Source organism: Oncorhynchus masou, chromosome 13 (assembly GCF_036934945.1).
Source record: "Oncorhynchus masou masou isolate Uvic2021 chromosome 13, UVic_Omas_1.1, whole genome shotgun sequence".
Lineage (NCBI taxonomy): Eukaryota > Metazoa > Chordata > Actinopteri > Salmoniformes > Salmonidae > Oncorhynchus > Oncorhynchus masou.
Genome location: NC_088224.1, coordinates 86,509,465 through 86,524,255, shown reverse-complemented (window position 1 = coordinate 86,524,255; position 14,791 = coordinate 86,509,465). Strand labels below are relative to the sequence as shown.

At 45.1% G+C, this 14,791-nt stretch overlaps 1 protein-coding gene and 1 pseudogene across 1 annotated transcript; one reads left to right on the top strand and one right to left on the bottom strand.

Moving 5' to 3' along the window:
• Window positions 1-428: 428 nt before the first annotated feature.
• LOC135553172 (SLIT and NTRK-like protein 3) lies at window positions 429-8,877 on the bottom strand. Its single transcript, XM_064985335.1, is given in 4 exon segments — window positions 429-5,364; window positions 5,367-6,263; window positions 7,724-7,812; window positions 8,358-8,877. Coding segments are annotated over 2 exon segments (2,703 nt in total). The 5' UTR covers window positions 6,214-6,263; window positions 7,724-7,812; window positions 8,358-8,877; the 3' UTR covers window positions 429-3,508.
• Window positions 8,878-10,323: 1,446 nt separating this feature from the next.
• Window positions 10,324-14,791, top strand: part of LOC135553459 (putative uncharacterized protein DDB_G0271606) — a 20,960-nt pseudogene continuing 16,492 nt past the window's right edge.

Genomic DNA, 14,791 nt, shown 5'->3' with positions numbered 1-14,791 from the left:
TCCTAAAGCCTAGATGTAGTTTCTCCATGAATACAGAGCATGGCTTTACAAAGTCATGATGAACCTTTTACCTCCTAAAGCCTAGATGTAGTTTCTCCATGAATACAGAGAATGGCTTTACAAAGTCATGATGAACCTTTTACCTCCTAAAGCCTAGATGTAGTTTCTCCATGAATACAGAGCATGGCTTTACAAAGTCATGATGAACCCTTTTCCTCCTAAAGCCTAGATGTAGTTTCTCCATGAATACAGAGAATGGCTTTACAAAGTCATGATGAACCCTTTTCCTCCTAAAGCCTAGATGTAGTTTCTCCATGAATACAGAGAATGGCTTTACAAAGTCATGATGAACCCTTTTCCTCCTAAAGCCTAGATGTAGTTTCTCCATGAATACAGAGCATGGCTTTACAAAAGATATGAGATATGAGTAGGATAACAATAGGATTTATTAGAACGTAATCAACAAGCGCATGTGTGGTCGGAACCAAACAGAGAATCAATTAAGCCCCAAATAACATGAATGAAAATAGTGGGCCGTGTCACCTTACTGAATCACAGAAATATCAAGGTGGATCATTATGGAACCCTACGTAGCGTTTAAAATAGAATAATTCAGGTTTGTTTAAATCAAACAGAGTGCATGCAGAAAAGTGCTGACCTCAATCAGTCTGGTTGGGGAGGAGGAATGGGGATGGAGGGTGGGGCAGACAAACTCAATCTTATAGACCTTCGCCTAATGTGATGCTACAGTGCTAATAATGAAGGCCTGCTCAATGTGTATACTCATTTGGTGTGTGTGTGTGTGTGTGTGTGTGTGTGTGTGTGTGTGTGTGTGTGTGTGTGTGTGTGTGTGTGTGTGTGTGTGTGTGTGTGTGTGTGTGTGTGTGTGTGTGTGTGTGTGTGTGTGTGTGTGTGTGTGTGTGTGTGTGTGTGTGTGTGTTTGTTAGAGACAGATTGTCAAATGGGGTGACAGTGACCATGATAGAAACATATATACGTAGTTTTGTGCTCCTGATGACTAATAAATAATAAACTAAATTACAGATGGACATGACATTCCTTTCAACATTAATATGTCTTCAAGATCACTCAACTTTCCTGCAAAATGCAACATCTCCTTATCTGTCTCAATTACCTCCTTTTCTGGCTCCGCCCCCAACCAACAAGTAACATCTTAAAGGTCCAATGCAGCCGTTTTTTTTATCTCAAAATCAAATCATTTCTGGGTAACAATTAAGTACCTTACTGGGATTATTTTCAAGTAACATGGTCATTAAGAAACAAAAAAAAGAAAAAAAAAAAAGAACAAAGTCCTCGAGCAGGAATTTTGCTAGAATTGTCTGGGAGTGGTCTGAGATGGGAGGGGAACAGAGAAAAATTGCTGTTATTGGCAGGGAGGTTTGGAACACTGTTTATTATTCGTCTATTTACCACCTGATGATGTCACCAGGCAGACCAAAACTCCATCCCACCCGAAAAGGGTGACATTTCAGGCGTTCTTTTACAACAGCTCTTAAATTATTCCAACCTCATAGAGTGGAAATATATGTATAAAACACATTGAAATCCGTTTTTGACTGCACTGGGCCTTTACATGATATGGAACTTCAAATTATCAATTGGTTTGAGTTGAATGACATTGCTTGAAACCTATTTCCCTGTCATGTGTGTTCTCCCTATTTAAGGCCATTCAAAAATACATGATCGATATAGAACATCCTTTATATAACAATAACCATTATATTACCTGCATGGGATTAATGTAAACTCCTCAGATTCTACTGATCACATTAATAATACAAAGACAACATAATGTTCTCTGATGATTATTGGATTTAAATTTGAAAAAATATAATGGACCATATTTAATAATGTTCCGGCCTAGTGTTTAATTTGGTAGTGGATTAAATGTATTGCAGTCTAATGATAGGAGAACAGTCTGGCAATAGTTTTCTAACAAACCAGCAGTACAGTTATTGAACTGGCAATCTGAGTGTCCCTCTGTCGCCCTCGTGTGGACAATATCTGTAATGTCATTCTGCAGCGAATGAGCATCAAGTGCGCACTGGAGAGTACGTCTCTCGTTCAGACTCGCGGCCTTTCTCGATAATTCGTTGAACTTTCATATGAAAACTGTAGCAAGAAAATGGGAACACATGGTGCATTTATATTACCCTTCGGACAAAACTTGATTCATTCATTGGGCCATTTTCAATTCTGCATCTCCCAATGACGTATCCCTCTCTTTCTCTCATTTGTATCACCAGCTACACTCATAGTTGCACGCCTTCCCGACTCGAGCCTACCTGAAGTAGGCTACCATTGCAGAGTAGCAGCGGAATTCACATATCCTTGCCAACAGCAGCACAACTAAAAATGTAATCAAGCCACTGGAAATGTCAATGTATCATTCTGCAATGCACAGACAGACACAGCACAGTATAGCGCTATACCAAACACATTACCTCTACGTTGTTCACAAACGTTCCGTGGTAGCACCCTTTTCGTTTCATTTAAGAGTTTTTATTAAGAAGGCTATACCATACGCATATTCACTATACATTGATTTAACATTACCTTTACAATAAAATGTTCACTGAAATTACAGAATAAATATATGCAGATATTTTCTTCAAATCTTTGTGAGAGAGAAAACATTAAAAGTGCCTCCTACAAAGCCGGTAGTGTCGATGAGATAATCCGAAGCATTGTTCTTAAGAAAGTGCGTGAAATTCCAGAAAACCTTCAGCGTCATCATATAATATATTCACAAATGTTATTTTCATCCTTGGGTGAGTACGTCCTTGAGAATTGCACCCAGATATAGATAGTAGTCCTCTTTAATAATAATAATAATGATACTAATATATAAAATGAAATAGAACACTGACCCATAATGTGTTACAGTATCGCTATTAACACGTGACTGATAGTTCTGAGCAAATCCCTCACCACTGCAATGGGAGCGAGTGCATGCAGCAAACTGCAAATTCATCCATTTTTATGTTTTATTTATTTCCTACAAACTTCATGTGCACGGAACCCGGGCGTTGATATATCCACGTAAAAGACAGAGAGACAGAAACATGAGCCCAACGGACACGGAGAAATCCTGCTCTAGCTCCTCTCGCGCACGGGGTTACTCCACTCCACCTTTTGAGATCGTATGAAGGGCTCGATTTGATGGGGTATATTTTCGGATGTTGTGATTCTCCCGGTGCCTCTCTTTCTTGGTCTCTCACCCTCCTTGGTATATAGACCAATCTGTTCCATATAAAAATAAGGGTTGATAACATTGCTGGCTACTCTGAAAAAAGGCACTTCATTGAATATCTGAGAATGGCCTTTCCTCCAAAGCAATTTTGGTGGGAAAACGTTTAGTAATATACTTTTTAATTTTAATATCATGCTGCTTTTTTGTTTCGTTTTTGTCCGTGATTTTGTTCCGTTTGGGTTATGGAAAAGTGAGAGTGTGTGTTTGTATGTAGCCTATGCTATTCTCCGTGTGTTAGAACCGATATGATTTCTCCAATACTTCGAGGTAATCCGGCTTTGTTTGGAGTTTGGCTCTTAACTCAAGATAATCGCTTTGGGATGGGTCAGGGAAGCAGCCTTTACCCGCTGTGAACAGCAACGTCTCCTTGAGACGTGCGTCCTGTTGTAAGTCCGGGTATTGCATACCGGGTGGGTGTGCGTGTGCGACGTGCATATCCTTTAGTTTTGGGACCGTTCCATACAGACAGTCTACGAAGCCAACAGTCGGCTTGGGTCTCTGGCTGTCAATCACGGTGGGACACAGTCCGCCGTTCTCGTGAAATCCTGATTTATCCCCTTTATTGTGGTTTACCGTGACGATAGTGTTGAGCTGTGAGTTAGACATGGCTAGGGTCCATTCTCTCTCCTTCTCTAAGAGGGTTCGGTAATTACTGTTGTTCTCTTTTGTTTCTGCAAACTGCTCCCCTATCTCCCCCTCCCGGGGCTTGTAAATGGGGTTGTTGCACATCTGCGTCACAGGGTGAGGAATGTAATCATAGACGTGACCGTGACTGTGTGTGTGGCCAACGTGACCATGAGTGTGTGAATGTGTATGTGTGTGTCCGCTGGGTGGCTTTTCTGGTGAGCCTATGCTTCCACTGCTGGTCTGTCTCGGCGGATCCTCGAATATCCTGCACTGCATCTGGATTCCCGTCAGATCCACCTCAGAGCGTTTCCTAAAGGGCAGCTTCTTCCGTCTCCGCAGAACGAAGGCGAAGAGGCCCGCGGCCACGAAAACCGCTGAGATGAACAGAACGAGAAGACTGAGGATGAGGACTGATAGAGGCACCGGCCCCCTCCCCACAGCCTCCCCCAGACCAGAGCTACCGGTGGTCATGTCATCAGAGGGGAGGAGAGCTGGGGAGGGTCCAGATGAGTATTTCATCTCTGGACAGATGATCTCAGCATCCAGCGACCTCAGATCCTTCCCAAAGGCAAAATCAGGAGTCTTACAGATGACATCACTAACCATGATGACAGAGGACAGCTTCTCCATCCAGCTTTTGAGGGGGATGATGTCACAGGAGCAGTCCCAGGGGTTCTGATGAAGGTCCACCTGGACGATGGAATGCAGGTGTTCTAGAACACCACGCACGGGCAGGGACAGGAAGTAGTTATTGCGGAGGTTGAGTCGCGCCAGGCTGGTGCCTGCGAAGGCGTCGGTCGGGAGGGTGCGGAGGAGGTTATCGTTGAGGAAAACAAGCTGAAGGCTGGGCATGAGAGAGAATGACGCCGGCTGGATCTCACGAATAACGTTATACTCAAAATACAGATAACTCAACGTCTGTAAGCCCCGGAACATACCGGGAGTTAGCCTCTCAATGTCGTTCCCATTCAGATACAAACTCTTCAGGTTGGGAAGGTTGATAAACGCCCCTTCCTGGACGTACGATATCCGGTTATTCCCCAAGTGTAGTAAATCCAAACTGGAAAAGTTCCAGAAATCAGACCGGTAGATTTTCTGTATTAGATTCCCGCTCAGGTAAAGTTTCTTGGCATTTAGGGGCCTGGGCAGGAGCTCTGAGATATTATGAAAGCCCTTCTCTTTACAGTTGACCGTTAGCCCCAGGTCGTTGATATGGAGGTTGCACATACACCCAGAGGGGCAGACGATAGGGATGGGGGGGCGGGTCTGGTAGCCAGCTATGGGGGGCTGGTTCTGGCCGGGATAGAGGCTACGAGGGGTTGGAGAGTTTTTGGTGGGCCTGGGCCGTTTGGTGGGTTTGACATGTCTCTCTTTGTACTCCACAGACGACGCCGTGTTGTGGAACGAAGACAGCATGGAGGAAGGTTTCGTTGGCCACGTGTTCTCGTTGTTAAATGGAGACCGGGGATTCCCAGTTTGACCTCGATTTCCACGTCTGAAAGTAACGGACAGAGCTCACTGCGTTTGATCTCTCGTAAATCTTTCCCGTGCAAGTGGAAGGGGTACTCGCAGGTGATCTCTCCTACCAGTGCTGTGTAGGGAACGCGTTCCAACCATGTTTTAAGCTGAACTATATCACACTCACAGATCCATGGATTCTCCTCTAGCTGAATCTCCATCAGGCTCCGCCCCACATATTCCAACGTGCCCTTATATGGTAAAGTCTTTAAACGGTTTCCCCTCAGGTCCAGGTGTGTTAGTGACACCGACCTAAATAGGTAGCAGGGCAGGACTGGTATCAGATTGTCATTTAGAATGAGCACTCTGAGTTTGTGGAGGTGCCTGAAGGCTCCGCTCTCTATCCTCTTGATGACATTATAGTCCGCCTGCAGGTATTCCAAGCTTTCCAGACCCAGGAAGGTGTCATTCCGGAAAACCTCTAGTTTGTTCTCATGCAGGAACAGCCGTTTCAGAATTCCCAATCCGTTAAATGCTCCGGCGTGGATGTCCTGGAGCGCATTATTCCCCAGATTAATGGACACGGCGTTGTTGAGGTGAAGAAAACTGTTGAAGTACAGCTTCCTCATGGAGTTCCTCTGCAGGTTGAGTTTGAAGGGCCGTGTCCATGTCTGGGAGATCTGACTGACGTTCGTAAATCCTTTGCTGTCACAGTGGACGTGAAAGACGCCCTCTTTGACTTGGCAGTAGCAGGGCTCGAAACAGGGCTCGTCGATCTCCTCCGAGTCCTCCAGCAGTGGGATTGGGGTGGTCCATCCTAAGGCTATGGTGCTCAGCAAGGTAACCCACAGCATCCTCACTGAGACCTGATGAAGTCACGGCTATGGCAAGCCACTTCACAGCACTGCAACAGTAGAGAAGAGAGAGAGAGAGAGAGAGAGAGAGAGAGAGGGGAGATGGGAAAGGGGGCACACAAATACACACACACATTCACACACATTCACACACATCACACACAAAGGGTAAGCGGGTGAAGAGTGAGAAAAAGAGAGGAGAGAAATATAGAGAGATATTAAATTATGGAAGGTGCACGTGGAAATGAAAGAATACAATGATATTGGCTTATTGATGTAGCCAACTCACTGTTTAGCTCATTACACACCAACCAAAAAATAATAATAATAATAATAATAATTCTCCCCTATTAGACCCTTGTTAAGGTCACAATATTTCACAACACCGAGGATCTACCACTAGCCTAAGGTTAAAATAAATCAAACTCAAAGATGCTTATCTCAATGAATAAATAAAGGCAACAGCAGGTGGCCGTGAAGAGTGGAGAGGAGAGGTGATCTCTCGGTATTTATTACATAACATAGCCAACCTCTCCCGGTAAATCAGACACCGGAGTTCGCTGTGTTGTTGTGAAAATTAATGACGGTGCAGGTTTCGCCAGATTAATCATACCATAGCGTGAGCTATACTCCGTTAACCGAGGGACTGGACAAGGACTGAGCTGTCACCATGGCTCAAGGTACGGACCAGAGAGGACTAGAGGACGTTTGGGCATCATGCCTTATTTGTCAGATCGGCACTGAACCCTTTCTAATCAAAACATCAAAGTAACAACAGATCCCATATTGCGGTTTGAGAACCAATTGACTGCAGACTGTTCATAGCCTACCCAAAACAGATATGTTTAGCCTAACCTCCATATGTAAATATAATATCAGATTTCAGAACAACTAGATGAACGTTAGATGAGATCCGCTGCTAAAGGGATAGAGAGAGAAATACAAAGTAACTCTGAGAGGTTCTGTTGGCAAGCGCTACTCTCCTCTCCCACGCAGCACGCCTGCCTGTATGAATCTGTCGTCTCCCCGCCCGTGAATTCCCTTAGCCCCCGGTCCTTATGGTCATTGTAAGATAAAAAAAAGTTGTCATTTTTTAGGGCACTTCACCTATGAAACGATTCCCTTTACCGTTGTCTCCACTCGTGTTAAAACTGCACACGCGCAAGCACACGCACACACACACATACAGATTGCGATGAATAGTGCACTTTGTATGTTCCCAGTGCCCTGCCTCCACCATGTGGCTTGTATTTCAAATTTATGCGCTCTCCGTGGTTCTGAAATCCCATGGAAAACACATAAAACTCCCGCGTGCGCTGTCCATTAAACCGGGTGGTACTGAAATAAAACACAATTCCCAAAACACTCAAAAGAGAGAATAATCGATATCCAGTCAGTCCGAACGCATTCTCCCCGAATCTTCCCCATCGTTTAGCATTTCTGCGTCCCACAGCTGGTGGTAAATGGTTATATTCCCAGGGTATCAGCTGTTATATCCCGGGGTACCTACTCAGTTTAAGGGGATCTGACTTCACATCTCCTGCGTGTGAGGTGCCCTTGTGGCGGGGAAGGTGAGATATCCCTTTCTTCCGTTACGGGCTGTTGAGAGACGGAGAGAAGGAGAGAGGCAAAGGAAGATATGCATAGGAATGAGTCTCACACATTCATATAGCATAACGCAATCAAAACCTGCACATAGACCAAACCACAAGCTGTTAGCACAATGTAGCTGTATCCATGAAGGGACATAGGTTATGGAAACGATAGTCTACAAGGAAAAAATAAGGAAATGATAAATAAGGAAATTGACAATATATCTGTTGAATCTTAAAGAATTGGCAAACCTGAATAATAGTAGAAACTGGGGAATATAAAATGTATAGAAAAAGCACCTATATGGATACGAAGAGAAGCTGCTGAAACGCATGCCAAGAGTACTGCAGTTGCTTTCGTCGTGACATCGTCTCGAAACCGTTGAATATGGTAAACAAATTCCCATTGATCAGATAGGATACCCAGATTCCTCTGTTCCGTTCTCATTATCAACGAGTGCTTTCCTTCTTCCCCTTCCACGTCCGAGGCTTAGCTATATGCAACACACATACGCATTAACACACACGTAGATGCACACACGCACCACTCACCTTACTTTGGCACTGCAATTTAACAGCATCCGGAAAAAAACGCCACTAGTTTAAATATTGTTGAATCTCTCTCTCTCTCTCTCTCTTTCTCTCTCCTCTGCCTCTCTTCCTACGATATTTTCCCGTTGAGCTCTCTCTCTCTCTTTCTTTCTCTCTCTCTGTCCCTCGCTCTCTCTCTCTCCTCCCGCTCTGGCAGGAGAGAGAGAAAATGAAGACGTGATTGGAATACAATGTTCTCTTTTTTTTCAATCCACTTTGCTTATGATGCAGGTCCTCAGCTTGCTTGCTTGCTTCTCTCGACGAACGTTCAACAGTGTAGCAAGGCAAAATTGCACTCTCCTTTTGGCTTAAACTTCCCAGCACTGTCCGATGCGCTAACCCTCTGTGGATCACAGCAAAGACTCTTTCTCGTTCGGCTCTTCTTTAGAGATCACGGGAATGAGCTTAAAGTGAAGAGAGAGGGAGCGAATGGCGAGAGAGGGGGAATAACGAGGGAAAGATGGAAGGGAAGTTGCCGTTGGTTCTGGATGGTGTCGGCGGTGCTCAGAGAAAGAAGGAGGAGCGCGCGCTGACTGTCGCAATGGGAGCGCGGGTCAGGGAACTCTCTTTTTTCTCTCTGTTGGAAGGGAGAGAGGCGCGTGCGTTCGTGTGTGCACCCGGGGAGGGTGGTTCTGTATACACACACACACAAACACACACACACACACACACACTCACACACACGGAGGAGGGTTTTCGTGTCTATGGCTACTATATACAGAAAATTACTAACTTCAATATGTTGACATCATACACAGTTCATACTACAGTTTATCTTGTGACTTTTTGGGTGGAAGCACATGACACAACTAAACTTGACTTTCTCTCTCTCTCTTTCTCTCGCTCTCGCTCTTGCTCTCTTCTCCCTCTCCCTCTCTCTCTCCCTCTCTCCCCCTCTCTCTCTCTCCCTCTCTCTCTCTCTCTCTCTCTCTCTCTCTCTCTCTCTCTCTGACTCTCTCTGTGAATAGAGATAGGAATGTAGCCATAGACTCCTGACAGTCTCTCGCATTTCAATCTCGCTGCAGCAGGTACCGCGTGGCGAGAGGAAAAGAACCTCTCATATTCTGTTCCTTGCCTTTCCTCGCATAGCCTCCAGCGGGCAATACAACCCCACACGAGAGCCAGGGCCACATCACATCGCATGATCTACTTTGTTCGTTCACCTCGACATGACCATGATCAAGACAAACATCAATTTTCTTGTTTTGTTATTTAGCTTTTTTCGAACAATATTTAATGGTTACACCTTTGACATCTAAAGTAAATAGTGTATTCTAGGCCTGCATCCCTTTGTTCGTGACCTGTTCAGGATTGAACTATTCTTGTGAAATGTTGGATTATAACTGATATCACCGTTCCATTATCCTATGTGAAAGGAAGGGATTTTCTCTTATTGTTTTCATGCATAGTATCAGAGCTTAGTTTAGAGTCTATGGGAATTGTACTGTGGCAGCATGAGTCAGGTGATTTTGGTCGTTAGGCAGCCCCAGGCTTTACAGTATCTGTGGCAATTTCTGTGTCCCAGATTATGTCCCAAAATAAACCCCCATTGGCAAACACACACACACACACACACACACACACACACACACACACACACACACACACACACACACACACACACACACACACACACACACACACACACACACACACACACACACACACACACACATTCACACCCAGCCTGACACATCCTAAGAGATAAGAAAGGAGAGTTCATTAGTCCCCGGCCAGCTGTCAGAGGACTACATACCTGGGTCAGGAACATGGGGCACAGTGAGATAGGAGATAGGAGGACAGAGTCTCCTGACTCACATGTCAGAGGACTACATACCAGGGTCAGGAACATGGGGCACAGTGAGATAGGAGATAGGAGGACATCTCACAAGAGATAAGAAAGGAGTCAGTTACCAGGGTCAGGAACATGGGGGCACAGTGAGATAGGAGATAGGAGGACAGAGTCTCCTGACTCACATGTCAGAGGACTACATACCAGGGTCAGGAACATGGGGCACAGTGAGATAGGAGATAGGAGGACAGAGTCTCCTGACTCACATGTCAGAGGACTACATACCAGGGTCAGGAACATGGGGCACAGTGAGATAGGAGATAGGAGGACAGAGTCTCCTGACTCACATGTCAGAGGACTACATACCAGGGTCAGGAACATGGGGCACAGTGAGATAGGAGATAGGAGGACAGAGTCTCCTGACTCACATGTCAGAGGACTACATACCAGGGTCAGGAACATGGGGCACAGTGAGATAGGAGATAGGAGGACAGAGTCTCCTGACTCACATGTCAGAGGACTACATACCAGGGTCAGGAACATGGGGCACAGTGAGATAGGAGATAGGAGGACAGAGTCTCCTGACTCACATGTCAGAGGACTACATACCAGGGTCAGGAACATGGGGCACATGAGATAGGAGATAGGAGGACAGAGTCTCCTGACACATGTCAGAGGACTACATACCTGGGTCAGGAACATGGGGCACAGTGAGATAGGAGATAGGAGGACAGAGTCTCCTGACTCACATGTCAGAGGACTACATACCAGGGTCAGGAACATGGGGCACAGTGAGATAGGAGATAGGAGGACAGAGTCTCCTGACTCACATGTCAGAGGACTACATACCAGGGTCAGGAACATGGGGCACAGTGAGATAGGAGATAGGAGGACAGAGTCTCCTGACTCACATGTCACGCCACTACACAAGAGAGGCCAGGCTGGTATGCTAGGCCCAGGTTTCAGCGTGGTTTATAGCAGATTATAAACCAGGTAGTTTGAGCATTGAAAGCTGATTGGCTAAAACAGCTTTCATCTTTGTGTATGTGTGACTGTATACCATGACGATGACGTTCAGCCACGTTGATATCCTTGAGCCTTTTCACCTTCATACAATGGCTACATAAACAATAGTTTGACATTCCGATTTAGAAAATAAGCGTTTAGATGAACTTGAGAGAAAAATAAATGAAAAGAAACAGCGTGAAATAAACTAAATGGGCACTTACGTGCTTCACTGACTGGGGTACAGAAAAATTGATAAATTGTGAGTTTGGGAATACAACAAAAATGGAGCTGAATGTCATTCTATGGGACATTTATGGTTCAGTGAGGAACATGAATGGCGACGAATATGTGATTAGTAGATATGCTGGACTCAGAACTGGTTTCAACCGACATATCAACTACCCTACTCTCAGATTGGCATGGAATATACAGAAGGACTCTGAATTCACAACGAGCAACAATGTGTTTGTAGTCGGAATTAAAAAATTGAGGAAAGATGCGTGTGACAAAGCTGCCCACTACGCAGCCATAGATGAACACGACATGCAGAGAGACTGGGATTTCTGTTTGACCTGCCGTGGGATCCCCTCTGTCCAGTAGCTTCCCCTAAGAAATATCTGCACCTCCTTCCCTCCGACGCCCCGCGTTGTACCTCCACCCGAAATGGTAATCTGTTAACGGATACATATGCTTATGTAACTGTTAGCCAGCTAGCTCAATCTAATTTACCCTGGCAATATAAGCGGTAGCTATGTAGGCCTAAATATTAGCTAACGTTATTTTGTTTTACGTTTCAGGTACTCAAAAGAGTGGAGAGAACACCCTCGCAACAATGCTGCCAAAGATCTGCAAAATAGCTGGCACGTCACGATTTAAACAAACCACTGACTCTGAAACACCATGATCCAGAAACTGCTGGATGCCAGACTAGAGACACGATAAATAATGTCTGTCAGTGGACACAGATCCGAAACCTCTCTGGAAGTTACTGGAAGCGAGGAAGTGGTGGAGCACTATTCTATCTGACATTGCAGCAGCAGCTCCCCCAGCTAAAAGAACAGCTAATATTTCCAACAGCTTGGAGCCAACAAATGACAACGTGGGCAAGCAAACAACAAACGATAACATGGGACATTTTTTTCATTCGTACCCAATACATGGCAACATTCAGATCAACATGAATACATAATTGGCATGTGTTAGTCACTCTGGAAGTCGTGCTAATGCTCGTTTTTCTTTACATACATGTATTGTATGCTGGCTAGCTAGCCTGTGGTTCTATTGCATAGCAACCAGCTCAGCAACGCAACTTTTGTCAGGACTACTATTATGGCAGATTGTATTTATTAAAAAAACATCATTTTCAATTTAGATGAGTCATTCCTTGCCTTACATTGTTGGCAACCGGTTTATCAAAGCAATGAGGCACCTTTGGGTTTGTGATATATAGCCGTTATACCACGGCTAAGGGCTGAATCCAGCCACTCCGTGATGCGTCAAGTATAAGAACAACCCTGAACCGTGGTATGCAGACAATATATCACACCCCCTTGGGCCTTATTGCTAAATGAGAGAGAAGATAGGAGAATATGAGTCAGGATTCAGGGTGGGATATAACAGAGAAGAGAGGGAATATGAGTCAGGATTCAGGGTGGGATATAACAGAGAAGATAGGGGAATATGAGTCAGGATTCAGGGTGGGATATAACAGAGAAGAGAGGGAATATGAGTCAGGATTCAGGGTGGGATATAACAGAGAAGAGAGGGAATATGAGTCAGGATTCAGGGTGGGATATAACAGAGAAGAGAGGGAATATGAGTCAGGATTCAGGGTGGGATATAACAGACAAGAGAGGGAATATGAGTCAGGATTCAGGGTGGGATATAACAGAGAAGATAGGGGAATATGAGTCAGGATTCAGGGTGGGATATAACAGAGAAGAGAGGGAATATGAGTCAGGATTCAGGGTGGGATATAACAGAGAAGAGAGGGAATATGAGTCAGGATTCAGGGTGGGATATAACAGAGAAGAGAGGGAATATGAGTCAGGATTCAGGGTGGGATATAACAGAGAAGATAGGGGAATATGAGTCAGGATTCAGGGTGGGATATAACAGAGAAGAGAGGGAATATGAGTCAGGATTCAGGGTGGGATATAACAGAGAAGAGAGGGAATACGAGTCAGGATTCAGGGTGGGATATAACAGAGAAGAGAGGGAATATGAGTCAGGATTCAGGGTGGGATATAACAGACAAGAGAGGGAATATGAGTCAGGATTCAGGGTGGGATATAACAGACAAGAGAGGGAATATGAGTCAGGATTCAGGGTGGGATATAACAGAGAAGAGAGGGAATATGAGTCAGGATTCAGGGTGGGATATAACAGACAAGAGAGGGAATATGAGTCAGGATTCAGGGTGGGATATAACAGAGAAGAGAGGGAATATGAGTCAGGATTCAGGGTGGGATATAACAGAGAAGAGAGGGAATATGAGTCAGGATTCAGGGTGGGATATAACAGACAAGAGAGGGAATATGAGTCAGGATTCAGGGTGGGATATAACAGAGAAGAGAGGGAATATGAGTCAGGATTCAGGGTGGGATATAACAGAGAAGAGAGGGAATATGAGTCAGGATTCAGGGTGGGATATAACAGAGAAGAGAGGGAATATGAGTCAGGATTCAGGGTGGGATATAACAGAGAAGAGAGGGAATATGAGTCAGGATTCAGGGTGGGATATAACAGAGAAGAGAGGGAATATGAGTCAGGATTCAGGGTGGGACATAACAGAGAAGAGAGGGAATATGAGTCAGGATTCAGGGTGGGATATAACAGAGAAGAGAGGGAATATGAGTCAGGATTCAGGGTGGGATATAACAGAGAAGAGAGGGAATATGAGTCAGGATTCAGGGTGGGATATAACAGAGAAGAGAGGGAATATGAGAGAGAGATAGAGATAACGGAGGATTGAGATAGTACGTGTGTGAGAGGGGTTAAGGAGAGAAGGTTACAATAGAAAATTTGGTAGCTGCTGGTAGATAGTAAAACTGTCTGTCATGTTTCTCTGTAAAGGTGTATCATTCATGTCCTTGCCTGTCAGAAAGTCAATCAGTCAGCTACTGAATGAGCTACACAGTCACTCAGACAGTCAGTCAGCTGCTACAGCCACACAGTCACTCAGACAGTCAGTCAGCTACTGATGCAGCCACACAGTCACTCAGTCAATCAGTCAGCTGCTACAGCCACACAGTCACTCAGACAGTCAGTCAGCTGCTACAGCCACACAGTCACTCAGTCAGTCAGTCAGCTACTGATGCAGCCACACAGTCACTCAGGCAGTCAGTCAGATGCTTCTGCTGCAGCCACACAGTCACTCAGGCAGTCAGTCAGCTGCAGCCACACAGTCACTCAGGCAGTCAGTCAGCTGCTACAGCCACACAGTCACTCAGTCAGTCAGTCAGCTGCTACAGCCACACAGTCACTCAGGCAGTCAGTCAGCTGCAGCCACACAGTCACCAGGCAGTCAGTCAGCTGCAGCCACACAGTCACTCAGTCAGTCAGTCAGCTGCAGCCACACAGTCACTCAGACAGT